At 38.0% G+C, this 15,389-nt stretch overlaps 1 protein-coding gene across 2 annotated transcripts in view; it reads right to left on the bottom strand.

Annotated features, from left to right (window-relative positions):
- Positions 1–15,389, bottom strand: part of TBCD (tubulin folding cofactor D) — a 129,530-nt gene that overhangs the window by 59,556 nt on the left and 54,585 nt on the right. For both annotated transcript variants that reach the window (XM_080394320.1, XM_080394321.1), the window contains exons 16-17: positions 6,371–6,428; positions 843–872 (exon numbers count right to left, since the gene is read on the bottom strand). In XM_080394320.1, coding sequence (XP_080250446.1) covers positions 843–872; positions 6,371–6,428 — 88 coding nt within the window. The remainder of the gene's footprint in view (positions 1–842; positions 873–6,370; positions 6,429–15,389) is intronic.

Genomic DNA, 15,389 nt, shown 5'->3' with positions numbered 1-15,389 from the left:
CTTCAGGAATGAAATCAGTGAAAGACAGACAACATTTTAACAAAGGCCCCTCAAAGAATGGCTGATTGATAACAAAATTTGCTTTAATCATGCTCACATGCCCCACTGTCAGAAGAATTCACTACCTGGACCACCCACCCACCCTTCCCACCACCGCACTCCACCCCCCAAGTTGTATATTCCAGATGAGAAACCAGGAAACTTTGAAATACAAGTCCTTACCCTATTTACTTCTCCTCCAAGGTTGCAAATCAAAGTTGTCTGAGCATTTTAACTACTTAAATGTTGCCAAGTTACACAGAAACCTACCACATTACTCTTTTTCCAAGCACTCGGGTATCTCCCAAAGTAACAGGTATCTCAAAATGTCTGGATGGTACATCATGGTACAACAGGCAAAACCAAACACCGAGCTGAAGACTCTGAACCTAATTCACTGTTGTATCACCAACAACAGCAAAGATTGTGCACTTCAGCTGTTCTATTAAAAACTAGTAAGTCAATGAAACAAAAAAATAACAGAAAAATTGACTTTTCCTGCTTTAAGAGCATTGCTGTTTGCAAGGTGTATAATGGCAGTCATACATACTGATTTTGTTTTTCAGAATGACTAAAAATCACCAGAAAGTTCATTTTCTTCCAAAACTAGAGCACTATAATAAAACTCACATTGCAGAAAAAATATTTTACAACTTGTTTGCTGATAATGAAAATAATTATTTTGTGACAACCTTTTACTCAATTTCTCTGAAGCCACAGCATCTAATTTTGATTTTAGGTACTACACGTTTACAGTAGCCTCCAAGGCACTAATGAATGAAGATTCAGGAAAGTTACCGTACCTGTCTCCCAACATTCTCCTGGAAGGCAGCCTAAGGAACAGAGAACAAACATACCAAAACGAGTCAGGTTTGCTTTTTGATAAACACCAGATCATGAATTCAAAACACACAACAATATAAATGACCCATGGCTTTTCTCTTTTAAATAAAGTAAGCTTTGTCAGTAGAACAAGCCCACAGGGCTTTTTTGTTTCGGCGTCTCTATGGTTCTGGTGTTCTTAAAGCTGTATGTTGCATGACAGCAATTTAAGAATGCAAGTTCATTAAATTAGTCACACCCACAAGAGTGCTTTTGAGTAGTGACACAAGGCTTCGCACTGGAATTGAAAGTCAATACCTGTAGACAACAGAAATTGAGACAGCTCGCTTTTGTCTGACCATGTCAACACAAATTGCCAATAGTAGGCAAAGGCTGATTATTAACGAAACTTCAGACAAAAAAATATTGGGACTGCAATACTTATTTAAAAGATACACATCTGAAAGCACACAAACACTCCAATGACAAAACCTGAAAACAAAATTCATGTATGTTTCTTGTGTTTTGCATTAAACAAACTCAAAATCTTGCAAAATGCAACAAATATAGCCATAAAGTTAATCTCTCTACTTGTATGGCATACAGAATAAAACCTACTTAACTGCCTGCTCCCCACTCGAATTTTCTCCAAAAAAAAAGCCAGTTATTTTTTGTTCCTTGAAAGGGTATACAATCATAAGTACTAATAAGAACTTTGGAAAACATTAAGTATTTTCAGAGAGGAGAGAACATCATTATTGCTCTATCTACAGAGACCTTCAGCAACAGACAGCACTTGTCACCTGACATTCGATAATGTAACATACAGGGGGAAGTTCCAATCTTTACTGAAAACGCCACAAGAATTTTGACACACAGAGCTTCTGTACTTCCTACATAAATACAGTGTGCATGTGGTAATCCACCTGTAACAACAGAGGGTGAACCCAGCTCAGCAGGGTGCCGGCCCTTCCGTACGGACAAGCACTCCCGGCACGCAGGTGGAGCAGAGCCCCTTGGTGCGTTGCTGAGGTTATGTCTGATCTGGATAATGACTCCAGTTCCCGTAGACGTGCCCGGGCTAGTTCAGCTCCTGCTCGCAGCCTCTCCATTGTGGGACACGTAGCACCGGCTGACTCCAAAGCACTCACCCAGCACCCTGGCGGGCTGTGGAGCCCACCTCAGCCTGCCTGCACTGCAGCCTGCTGCTGCAGTGCCCCTCGGCTAACCCGGTTAGGATTGCCCCGGGTACAGCTGCATGGGCTAGCTTCCGCGGCGGCAGCGGCGCAGGTACGCCCTTGGGCAACACATAACGCAGGCTTCCAGAACAGGAACGTACTGTAGCAATGCCCTGCACTTGCTCTTTATTGTACGCTGGAGCCCAGCTTCTGACACGGCTTTTTTTCCACTCTGCTTCCCCACCAACAGCCGCTTCCAGCCGGGACGTCGCCCCATGTCACCCTGCATCATTTCCCTTCTCGCTTGCACATCACCTTTAGATCCCCCTTCCAGCTATGGAGACCCTTTTGCTCAGCATAGGGACATTTCAGCAAGGATGATGCTCTCGGCTATCATGTCCAAGGGATTTAACATTTAAATCACAGCTTTACAGTTTCTTTTAAAACTGCACTGCTCAGACAAGTGTCTTAATGGTACAAAATCTGTAAAGCCTTTTTCTTCCTTTTTATTTTTTTCTTTTTAAATCAGAAACTTTGATACCCAAACAATGTAAATCTGGTCTCAATCCAGTGAGGATTTTATTCCACTTAGAACACATCCATAGGCCTAGGACTGAAATACACTGTGGCAAAATCACCTGAAAAAGATGTATAGGGGCCTATATAGAATGTGGCAGCACAAAAGCTGTTGTACCTAAAGATTTCACATGTTTTGTTTACCAAATGTAGGAATTTTAAAATTCCACCACTGTATCACCATTTCATTTTTTAACTTAGAAAGACAATCATAAAGATCTACAAAACAGTCCAGCAGCATGGCAAAAATACTTAGCATTAATCTGACGTCTTCTAAATGTCTAATTTACATGTTAATTTATACCTGATTACTTTACCTATAAAAAACATGTAACTTTAACCGCTGCTTACAAAGATAGATATTAGTATTGCCTTACTATAAATATATTTGTCAATTATTTCAATTTAATAAGCTTGGAGAAAAATAATCAGTTTGGTATAGATTCTTACACTTGTGTTATGAATTTACAATTCATAAAAGTATGAAGAAAAATAGTAAATTCCTGTATACATAGCTCAGTAGCTAAAAAATTTTCCAGTTGCAGACTAAAACTGTATGGCAGCTTGTTTCACAGCTGGTTGCTTAGGTTGAGGGAGGTCTGTATGTATCACCATGAACCTCTCTCAGCTTCTGCACTGCTGAGCATTAAAAAAAAAAAACACCAAAAAAACCAACCAAACACTAAAAGGTGCTTCTGCAAATAAGTCTTCAGCTAGTTGATGGGAAATTTACAATGAAAACCAAGATATTCAAACAAAAACAGAAAAAGTCCTCAAAGGAACATAAAAACAGAACCCTAGAGTGTTTAGAGCTATATTTGGAAAACTTTACCCCAGATTTAAGGCGGCTTTGTTGACAATGCACATTCCAGCTGTGATAATTTAAACACAGGAGACACATAATTGTGACAATTTAAACACACTATTTAAATTCTAGAACAGCATCTAATCCCAATTTTAGCAACAAAAATGTGTTTTTCCTGGGTTGGAACAAGTTCGTTGAACAGAAAAAGTTACAAGGAAAACCATCCCCATAATATTATTCTGTTAAAGCTTTATCAGAGAAAGTAGAACAGAAATATGAAAATAATGAAGCATATTGTTCATCCAAGTGAAAAGGCAATTTCCTACTGTTCATAGAAATCCTTTTTCCTTTAGCATTTTTTTAATGTTTCACAAAAGATTTTTCTTCATAATAAAGAGATTTTCACTAACTGAATATTTTACTATTTCAATCACACTTTCAAACAACTGCCAGTTCCTAAAGATGCCAAATACTTCCATTGTTTTGTAATACTAATTTTTCATACAATCCTCTTCTGGAGATGGAAAAACTGGATGCAAAGGCCTTAACTTCACAATTCCTTGATATCAGAACCAAGATGACCAAGTAGCCTTGTAACCTGAACACTTTGCTTTCCCCGAGAACCCGAAAAAATATTAAAACATTCTCTAAATCATGATTTTAGAAACTATCAGCCAAACAAGAGGAATAAAAAAAACCTTCTCTAAGATGTCAGAGCTCAAAGGAGCCCAATCCGAGATCACTTATTCACGTGATTATTCCTTAGAATGATTATTCATGAAAGAGCTGCAGAAGTCAGCTCAATATGCTTTTGGAGCTTCAAAAGAACAGTCTTGTTTTATTCACTCTAACCTCAGGGTTCAAAATATCTCTATATGCTATTTTGTTTCATTGGTGTTCTGCATCAGAATATATTGCATATTATAATAGATGGAAAACCTAGTAAAACATGTTAGTTATTTAAATATGTATCTAACTGTAGCAATCATTGGGAATACTTAGGACTCCCAGATATTTTTCTTCAAAAATGTAGTAATGCCTGGTGAACATGAAATATTTCTTTGCCTGACTTTCTAAAATAAGAAAAAAAGGGTTCAGTACTTCCTTAACTATCCATCAAAATAGCAATTCCAATGTTTGACCAGCTCTAAATTAGAATGTATTAATGAAAGAATTAATTTGACTGAAGATAACTGAATTGCAGAGTGTTTTTGATCGCTTGGTTTAAAGTAGAAAAGTGAGAAGAAAACATACTGTAGTTTGCACTCATTTGAAATACAGAAGCACAATCTGCACTAAGCTTGGAGCATTAATAAATGTATCTGGTTTAGCACCGTATTTCGTGGTCAAACGATCATTTATGTTTAAGCATAGAAACATAATGAAGATTACACAAGACAATTAGATCAAGCCACTAAAGGTAAGGAGTGCATTTGTAGTGGCAAACATGTTAAAAAGAATTCCCTTCTTTATATATATTGCCAGTGAATCTTAGGACAATTCCTATAGAGCAAATAAATAACTTACTTTTCACCATCTATACCCCTTAATGGCTTGTGCAATTTGCAGGAAAGCAAAGCTACCTTTGTTCTCCTCTACAGATTTTATTTGAATAAGGTGACTTAAATCAACCAAGAATAACAAATTCTGCAGTTTCTGAAATTTAGGAGTTGAAGTCTGGGGAAAAGTAGCATTGCCCATATTCATTAGTTGTACAATATGCAAAGAACATGTTGTATCAGTACTTGGTGATCCACAGCATTGTAGCTTCCATGCTTCGGTTTTAACCTATTTAGACAAAGCGATCTGTGATACGATTACACAAGCGACTGACTCACTTCCCCAGCAATTACGCTGCACCTTCATTCAACAGCTTAAACTCTCAAGCAGAGGTGTGGCTAGAAAAAAGTAAGGATGCTATGCAGGTATCCCTGAGAAATCCTCCTTATGTTATAAATCCATTAGCTTTCAAAATTTCAGTCAAAAAATAAGACAGACCTGTTAATTAATTTGCATGTTGCAAAGACTGCCTTTTTTTCTTTTTTTCTTCTTTTTTTTGCTTGTTAAATGCATTCTCAGTAACAGAGACACCTGGTTCTTTGACAGACATTGTTTGGTCCTGTTTTGAATTAATATAATAATAAGGTGGGCTTTTTATATTTCCGTAAGAGAATTTATCTGTTGAAACAGAAAACTTTTTTTTTTAAGAAAGCAAGTTCAATGTATACAACACACTAACTTAAATTCTCAAAGATGTCCATTCTTTCTTCTTCTCAAGTTCTATAGCCTCTCCTTCATAAATTCCCTCCTTCTAAGAACAATCACTCATTCCTTTCAGTTCTCAATAGCATAAATATTTTTTACCGAAGGGCTCAACAGACTATACTCAGGTGTCAGTCCTGTTAACCAGATAGCAGTATCTGCCTAACAGATTTACCACCACCTTCTAAAAATTCCCAGTCTTACAGAAGAAGTTTTATATAATAACTGAGAAAACGTTTAAAGGAAAAATTATTTTGGAAATTTCCAACTTACCACAATTACAATATAACAGTCAATGAACAATTAGAAAAGTGTAACTTCACAAAACTCACCAGCTTGGTGGCTTGAAAAACATACAGTGTTTGTATATTTCGTACGACCCTTTCATCTTTGATACTAGAAAATGCTAAATAGCTCTTTCTTAAGATACTTTATCTTAACCATCATGACAACAATACAGCAGATTGTGAACTGTAGCCATAAATCGAAATGTGGATGTATGGATTATAGAATTTAAAATCTAAAGTCACATCATACTTCTAAAGATCTAAAAAACCACCTTTTTGCTCAAAAAACAATATACTGTTTACATAGCACAGTTCTACAGAGCTAAGTCTACAAATTATTAAATTAAATTAAAACAATCAAAGAATAACAGAAACATATAAGCTAGAATGTGATAACTTACAGAAGCAGCTCTTCTGCAATTAACATCACGGTCAAATACTGCAGTAATAACCAATGCACTGAGGAAATAAAATATTGAGTATTAGTACCATAAATATGAGAAGAAATGTGTCACACCATTTCAACATTTCGACTTCCAAGCAAAACATGCAACATTTCCTCTACAGAGCTTATTATATATAAATACAAGCCTAAATTAAAATTTGCGTTAAAATAACCGTGTACTTCCTTGTTTCTCTAGTTTGCTGTGGCCTTTCCATAGCATAAAGAGACAATCACCATCCTACTGTATCAAAGCATAAGGAGTATGCAAATACATTGAACTGCATAGAAAGGTTTTATGTGTTTAATGTAGAAGGAGCTTAAAACTCGGATATAACTACCATCTCTAATGTGAGACTCGTACAACACAGTTTTAAATTCGAACTTGGAAATACGGTTTCTCAATAGCCAAATGCACAGCAAGTCTGAGGTAAGGCTTAAGCAAAACTAAAAGTTAAGCCACAGAAACTTGCAGCAATCTCTACAAGAACAATCACATCCTGGAAGTAACAAAAATCAGAAAACAATATGTAAATCCTACTAAACAGAGACCTGCACGATAAATTGCAAAGCAGTTTTTTTTAAAAGGTGACATGTAGATACAGAGACATGATTATATGAAACTGCTCCTTTGTGATGAGGTCTGGTAACCCTGTGCAGCTTAATTCTTCTACCTCAAAAGAACTGCCTGTCAGAAATGTGCTGTGCAGCAGAAGAGAGAAAATATATCCCAGCGCAGGAAGTCTACAGCTTTAGAAATCCACCTCCAGCATTCAATTAACTTCAGTGACAAATAAACATCACTTCAGGAGAATCATTTAAGCAGAAAATTATTCCTTTCAAACTCTGCAACTCTTCATTACATTATTTATTGACTCCAGGCAAACCAGGAAATAAATACTGGCTGAAAAGTAAATCCCAGATAGCTTTGCTTTAGCATAAAGATATTAATTACACTGATAATATCGAGCTTCCCTGAGTAGTGGCTATCAGTTTCCTACAGTGAGGAATAATGTGTTATTAAAATTCGCTGAAATGCACAATCAATGTTGCCTCTGTAATTTCAGTTTATCTCCATTGAGGAAAACAAGAGACAGAAAGCAAGAAGAAATTAAAATAAACCCCAATAAATCGTTCTAAAGACAGTTAATGCTTTTTTAATTGTACCTGCGTCAGCAATTCCTCTCTCTGCCACAAAGACATCAGGTCATTACATGACAAAAGGAAGTCACCCAAACGACAGTGATTGGAAGAGCAAATTTTTAGGAAGCATTCCCTTAGGAAGCAGAAGTGGCTAACTGTTGAAAAAGTACTGGATCAAATACATCACTGTCACACCAAGCTTGCTTATTTTCTTCTCTGGCACACAGAGAAACTTAATTTTAAAAGCATACTTAAGAAGTATATTGTTTTAATGATACAAATAGCTCCCATGAATTTTTCAGTTATAGAAGAAAACGTTCAAAATGAGGTAACTGGGTGAAAACCATCCTGGAAAGCAAAAAGAAGCAAATTTCTTCCCAACTTTTCCAATTACACGGACTATAAGATAAAACATTATTTTGCCAGTTATGCAATATTTCCATATTGATCTCTTCTGAGAAAACAAAAAGAAAAACCCAACAGACAAAACCCCCTCAGGGAGCCCAGAAGCTCAGAACGCAGAGCACCGCCCGCACTGCACCGGAGGTACCCTGCAGTCACAGCGTACTTCAGAAGAGCCGTGCTGGGGCAGACCAAAATCCTGTCCTGTGTCCAAGAGTGACCTAAAAGGGACACTGAGGGATGAGTGTAAGGACCTATGTATTAAACATTAACATATTGATTTGGAAGATTATGAAGTCTTTTCAAACTGGAGATGTTAGAAAACCATCACTGGCATATAAATACTACTATTTGAATTTCATATTTAGACTTAAAATGTGGTTGACTAAATATAATGGAAACCAGTTTCAGGTTATTATACACAACAAGAGTTCACCTTATCATCAAATTTTACGTTTCCATTTTTTCTTATTCTTCTGTTACCTGAAGACAAACCTGTGTAAGTTAAACCAGCAGAACAACATACTCTCTATGTGATGCCACCTGAGTTATTCAGCGCTGCAACCGAGTACCATGTTTAGAAAAACAAAACAAAAAACCCAGGAATTTTGTCATTGCCCCCATAGTCCCATTATATTCATAAGTCATGCCACAGCTGCTGGCTTATGTTAATCCTTTTAATAAAGCATTTTAAACTTATCAAACTACACGAATAACTTTTTCAAGTTAATTCCCATTTGAAAACGCAGCACAGTCTGCCGTAACACAGGGATTAGCAAGGAAAGCAACATGCGTAAGATGAAACATGTCTAAGGTGTCTTCACCTGTCTGCTTTGTCGTGGGAGTTTATGTGATACTCCACCAGGATTTCCTAACATAAAGAAACTGTTTATGTCAAACAAAGGGGGATATTTTTTTTAAGCTGGTTGAAGAATCATGTCTTGACTTGCCTAAAACGTACCACACCTGACTAGCAACAGGTAGAGCAAAGAACAGCTTTGCATCTTGCAGTCTCTATGAAACACCTTCTGTAGTTCCTTGAGGTATATTTAGCCTGTTTGCACGACAAGCAGTTAAGTGTACAATAAACACAAATGGACTTTAAAAAGCAAGTTGCAATTCTATCAGTCAACTAATAACTCTCTTTCTTCCCTGACCCTTCCCCTCTCCCCCAAGTACTCACTTAACTGGCACTAGGGAAAGTTAAAAGGACTCAGAGCAAGTTAGCGGCTCCTCACTCCCCCGGCCCAGCATGGATCTCATTACCTTCCCCCGACAAGGCAGAAAGCAGCAGAGAGCAGAGGCCAGCCAGGTGAGAGACATCAGAACACAGAAATACCAAGTTACCCAGGTGTACCAGACAATAAATCTGAATTTCCTTTATCACCTGTAGCAGGCACTTCTAGTCTATACTAGTCACAAGCAGCAAGAAGCTCATCGTACTGCTAACCTCGGAGAATTTGCTACCATTAACTCAAGCATACCACCCTGAAGCTGCGGCAAGAAAGAAAGAAACTCTCAAACCTCTTGCCAATTTGGCACAAAACCAAAATTTCCTTCCTGAGCCCAAAAAAGGGAAAAGTCTAACTTGTAACAGGACAGAAAACTCTCCTCCTGACTATACATTAGGGAAGGGAAGGCATAACAATCATCAAAAGCAAAACAGTTTTGAACAATACAGGCAAGTTAAAAAACGGAGGCGAGACCAGAGTCAGACCCGCGTCTGTTGAGACAGCTGCTGCACACAGCCCTTTCCACACCTCTTCAGTCATGCCAGTACCCAACTGGAACAGCTATGCAGTGACCTGGATGATGAAAACAGATCTAGGTGCGATTAGTTTTTCTATTGCTAGGTTAAAAAAAAAAAAAAAACCCACTCCCATTCACTTTATCACATGCAGCTGTGCAACGCTCAGCTGCAGCAGCAAGCAAAGGTGCCTCCTCAGCCAGCACTGCTAGGGAAAAAAGCCCTTCAAGACTACAGCCTCAGATTTAATTCCTCGTATTAATCTAGGCAAGCAGGTGGTCTGAAGAAAAGAAGAAATGCAGTGACCATTCCCACTTCTACACTGCGTACTTCCACGCTCCCTCCAGCCCAGCTGACACCAAGCTCTTAACACTTTCTGCCAGCTACCCAACAGCCTACAGGGCTCAGTGTGGTACTCTAATCCCAGCGTTCTGGGGTAAAATGATGGAAGTATAAGAACTAAACAAGTAGAAAAGAGTGATCAGAAAAATGCTTAGAACAGGAGTTACAAGTGCTGCTACTAAAAAAAAAAAATAAATTAAAAAATATAAGGCATGTGGTGCCCCTGCAGGAGCTAACTTTACACAAGTGCAAGACACAGTCCGCACACAACCCTCCTCTGAAGGCAGCGTTCACATACATACAAGAAGAAAGCTATTCTCAATATTTCATCATGGTACAAGATGTAGCTCAGAGCAATGCTTCAGATTTCCCCAATTCTGCAGGACAATCTTGCCCTGGAGCAAGCTACATCACTCACCCATAGCCACACCTTCCTTCCCCCCCCCCCCTTCAAAAACAACACAGCACCGCAGGGAAGGCAAAGCGCCGGCTCTCCCACACTGTACGCGCTATTTGTATTAGTATTCTGCTGAATGGGAGATAGCAATTAGATCTTTCTAAATAATGATTCATTTATTGATTACCTACACCACTGAATGACAGATAAATGAAACTACATTCTGACTACGCAACAGCTCCAAATAGTTAAGATAGCCAGCAACAATTTAATCACTGTAATTGTATAATAGAATAGCAGTGTGTTTTCCTTTTTATTTTTTTGTTTAGGTTTTAAACAAAACAACTCAGCTTCTTAATGTGCACCTGCCGCTTTACAGACAGTAACTTCCACACCCAAGGGGGCAGGAATCAAATTACCTGTATTTCCAAGTTATTAAATTATGCTTAACTTTCCCCATAGGTAGGCTTAAAAAGAAAGCATACATGTAGAGACTGGGAGAGAAAAAGGTCTCAGTCTGGCAGTGCTTTTTATAAATATATGCTTGAATGGCGACTTCAATACATGCATTTCAAATCGCAGTAAGGTTATCTCCCGCAATAAACGTCAAGTTTCATCTACTTTGCCAAGACTTTTCTTTTTATGGTCCTATAGTTTGAACAGATCAAGCAAGCTTTCAGAAACTAGTTTAACAAGACTTTAAAAAATAAATAAACAAATCTGACTAAGTGTATCTTTTTGAAATATGGATAGGGAAAAAGTACCGGTGTGTAAAAATACGAACAGGTACTATTAGAAATACTCTTAGGTGAATATTTCTAACAAGTGTTCTCTAACTTTTTTCTGGTTGGGGTTTTTTTTTTCCTTAAAAGAAGAGTAGTAAGGTCAGAAAGGAAAAGGGCTGATCTATGATCTATACCAATCTAAGCCTGTAACTTCAGTATTCTGACAATTCTATCACTTAATAACAGAACATTCACAAGAAAGCAGAGAAGAAACAGCTATCACTGAATGCGGAGACAGATATTTCTTTTAAAACATTGCCATAAATTTTACTTTTAAAAAAATCAATTTTATCCAGTTTAAGGGGATTTTTCACTAGTCAAAAGTGAATTACTTATGTCTCTTGACTACTGAAAACACAGAAAACAACGTCTTTCCATTACACGATGATACAACTTTGCAAGCAAGAAAAGGAAAAATAAACCTCACCACCAAATTACCCCTCTGCTTTAATTTGTGACTACTGGACCCCAGTCTGAACGGGCTGTGGGGCAGGACCCAGTTTATAGCATAGTACTGTATTTTGGTACCCAAGTGAGTTTCCCAACAAGATATGCCAAAACGACATTATGTGCCAAAGGCCACGACATGAAGTAGGAAGACACGAAGCAGCTCACTGTTTACCTCAACAACTTCTAGTTACACCCAGGGCACCTACTCTGCCACAATGACCACCTCGCCTTTCGAGTCTGAGTGTAGCAACCAGCTCCTTAGGCTCCCAGTTCAGCATTACCTGTGCTCCTCCGGCCAGGTAAACAGCAGTGCTAAGGACCATGAATGAAGGATTAAACCCTCTGCCAATTCTAGCACCAGGACAAAGCAAACACTCGGTGCATTTTTTTTTAAGGAGGTAGTATTTTCCTTTCTGGTAAACAATTCATTATTTTTCTGTAAGAATCTAATACTTTATATTCCTGTATAGGCAGATGTTTTTGCTGTGTAATTCAGCTCACAGTGGATATTATGTACTTTGTTTCAAGATGCTGAGTTCTGCGTTTTTTAAGGGTAGCAACAATTTGCTTGTGGCTAGAAGTATGACTCTTCTTTAAGTAAAACAGTGACACACCTAAGGCTAGATTTAAAAAAAAGCTGTATGTAATTATCGGCTTGCTGACACAATAGGTGAAACTGTGTGTCATACTTTATTTGAATATTCTTTTTCACCATTTCTCTTTGGAGCGGCAATTCTACCTTCAAGAGCTGATTTAGGAAACGTATCGCCAACATAACTACAAAGATTTTTAAGTAAAGCCTTAATATAGCATTAATACTTACTAAGATACTGTGCAGCTCTGTTAGAAAACTAAGTATATACCAGCCACAACACCTTACAACCGATCACAAGCAATTTTCAGCTTCCCCCTGGCCGTGCTTGTCTCCCTCCACCAACTTATTCCAAACGACGTGAAGCTGTTGTCGCTGGCATAGCCACAGTGTTCACTGGTATTACTACCACTGGCAGAAGATAACAATTATTTTCACTGGAGATTTTCCTAAAGAGAACATAAGCTATTTGTTTCTAGAACAGTCTGAAGACTGTTCAGACAAAAAGACAGCAGCTTCTTCAGAAACATAACCTCCTTCGTACCTGTCCGCAAGTTCCCACTAACAGCTTTGTGACAGTAAAACAAAATACCACAAACCATGAAAAATCAAAATGGTGAGATTGCATCTAATGTATGGAGAACAACATTGTTTGCACCATGGCAGGGTAAAGGAGTAAAAGAAATATATTGCTCAAAGCATCATGAGCAGAAAAAGAATTCTGACAAACAGATCAGAATTCTGATAAATAGAAGGTTTACAGCCTCACACTTTGGCTTTTCTAAGTTTCACAAGGAACAGCCAGACCTTAAAAGAAACCTTAAAGTTTTTCAACTAAGTCAGAGTATGGAAGCAGACGATTTACTTTCAATAAGGCTGCTGAACAAACCTACCAAAAAAAAAAAAAAAAAACACCAGTTTTGAGCCAGACTTTAGTATTGGTATGGCTCTACTCATCCTGAAGATTTGCTTGATTTGCTCACAGTGAGAATACAGATGTATTCCTGTGAGTTTAAAGACAGCGGTAAATAATTCTGCACAGCTGACAACAGCCTGCTAGAAACATTTGTTAACATTCTGCTCATCGGTGTCACTGTGTCTTCATTGCTACCATTACCTGTGCTGGTTAGATTAAAAATAGGAATACAACCCAAGATGTAATCACATGATTATTTCACTGTGCAAATACGTCTTTATGTACATTTATCTTAAGAATTTCATAGCATATATAAGTTCCCACGAACTCAGCTAGGAGGGCATTAAATATGGCCCTTCAAAATAAAACATTTCTTTAATAACTTACTATGGCAATTAGCATTATTTCTAGCATGCTTAACTAAAGCAGGTCTACTCTGAAGTACTGCACTCTCGTTACAAAAGCCATCCAGAAACAGTGGATGGCACCACGTTCCAGCACAGCTTGATGATTCCAGAATCGCCTCCTTTAGCATCTACGCTATCGTAGACGAAACATCATCAAAACAACATGAAACTGCTTTATTAGAGACACAAGGCTAAGATGCCTTAGAATTTTTTGCCTGCTTACTTTGGAGGAAAGACATGACAGCTTAAAAAAAAAGAAGAAAAACAGTGTTGGGCCTTAAGAAAATTGACAGTAAGTTCTTAGACAGAAAGATTTTATCAAGGTCTTAGAAAACCCCAGGAGCAAGTACCACATAGATAAGAGACACTGTTGTGTGACCCTGCATTAAAGGAGCAGCACTGGAAAGTGAGGATACAAGGACAAAGAACAGCAAAGCCCAGCAAGACCACAGTGCACCAGGATCAAGAAATAAATATGGATATGTAAGGCTTACAGATTGTCCCAGAGAACCTTAAAAAAGGCTTTAAAGAAGAAAGAAAAAGTCAGATATTCTTTGGGAACCTGAGCTACGTAAGTAGTCCTGTGTTTCCAAACCAGACTTTTGGGATGAAATTGAAATAGTTCTGTCAGCAATCTGGAAGCAAGGCAGACCCTAGAAATTGAACCAGGACCACAAATCACTGTACAGTCCAATTTGTTTTTTCTCTTTAAAAAGATAACACTAAATGACTACTGATCAAAACCTGTCAAATTCAGACAAAGACACCAGAGTTGCTGCTATCAATGGTTGTACTAAGAATCTGCCAAGAAACTGTTAGAAGCTACCTCTTTGTGTTTGCAGTGCAAATCATCCATTAATGATACCTTGCAATGTCAGCCAGTGTGCTGCCAACAAAAAGACTAAATGATGAAGACAGAATCCCACAAGCAAACAGGAGGAAAAGCATGAGATAAAAGAAAAAAGAAAAAGGCAAAAACAATCTGTATCTACAAACATATGATCAGTATTAAGTGAAAGGCTGCACCAAGTTGTGGTCCACCATTGCAGTGTCATAGATTGTGATTTGAAAATCTTTCCAAACTTTTACTTTTTAAACAGAAACCACAGATTGACAAAGAAGTGTGTGCATGCGTTTCCATTCAACTGTAAAGCAGAGTTTAGTATGGCAGTCATTCTGGACTGGCGTACTCTATAAAAACAGAAAGTATAAAAAGAAAAAAAAAACTTCTCCCATGTTCTCTCATGGAACAAGACCAGAGGAGGCCATGAAGACAATCAGGGGGCTGGAGCACCTCTCTTATGAAGACACACTGAGAGAGCTGCAGTTGTTCAGCCTGGAGAAGAAAAGGCTCTGGGGAGACCTTATAGACCTTATTATTCATTCAAAATAATCTTTGAATTGGAACACTTCAAAACAAAAATTATAAATTGAATGGAAGCACCAGGAGGCTCCGAAATGGCTTTTTAGAGAAGAGCAAAAGTGTCATTTATTCTTTTACACCCAACTTATCCAACTTGAGTTGTAAGCTGGTCAATAAAGACATGCTGTATTCTTTGCACAATACCCATCTGACAAAGTACCAGAACGCCTGGATCAATAGAAACAAGTGTTCACCTGAAAAGGTAAGAAGTAATTTCTTCCATAATTTTTCTCTTCTTCTAGTATTTCCAGCTCTTTATGACTCCATAAAGCAACTCCCCAATTTTAAAGTGGTTTGGTATTTCTACCTCTACTGTGCTAAGGTTCCACATCTTCTTAAACTTCCTGAATCTGTTCCACTGAGCTAACCACAAA

The sequence above is a fragment of the Falco punctatus genome (genome assembly GCF_963210335.1).
Source record: "Falco punctatus genome assembly, chromosome: 1".
In the NCBI taxonomy this organism is placed as follows: Eukaryota; Metazoa; Chordata; class Aves; order Falconiformes; family Falconidae; genus Falco; species Falco punctatus.
Note: the sequence above shows the minus strand (reverse complement) of the source record. Positions and strands in the feature narration are given on the sequence as shown.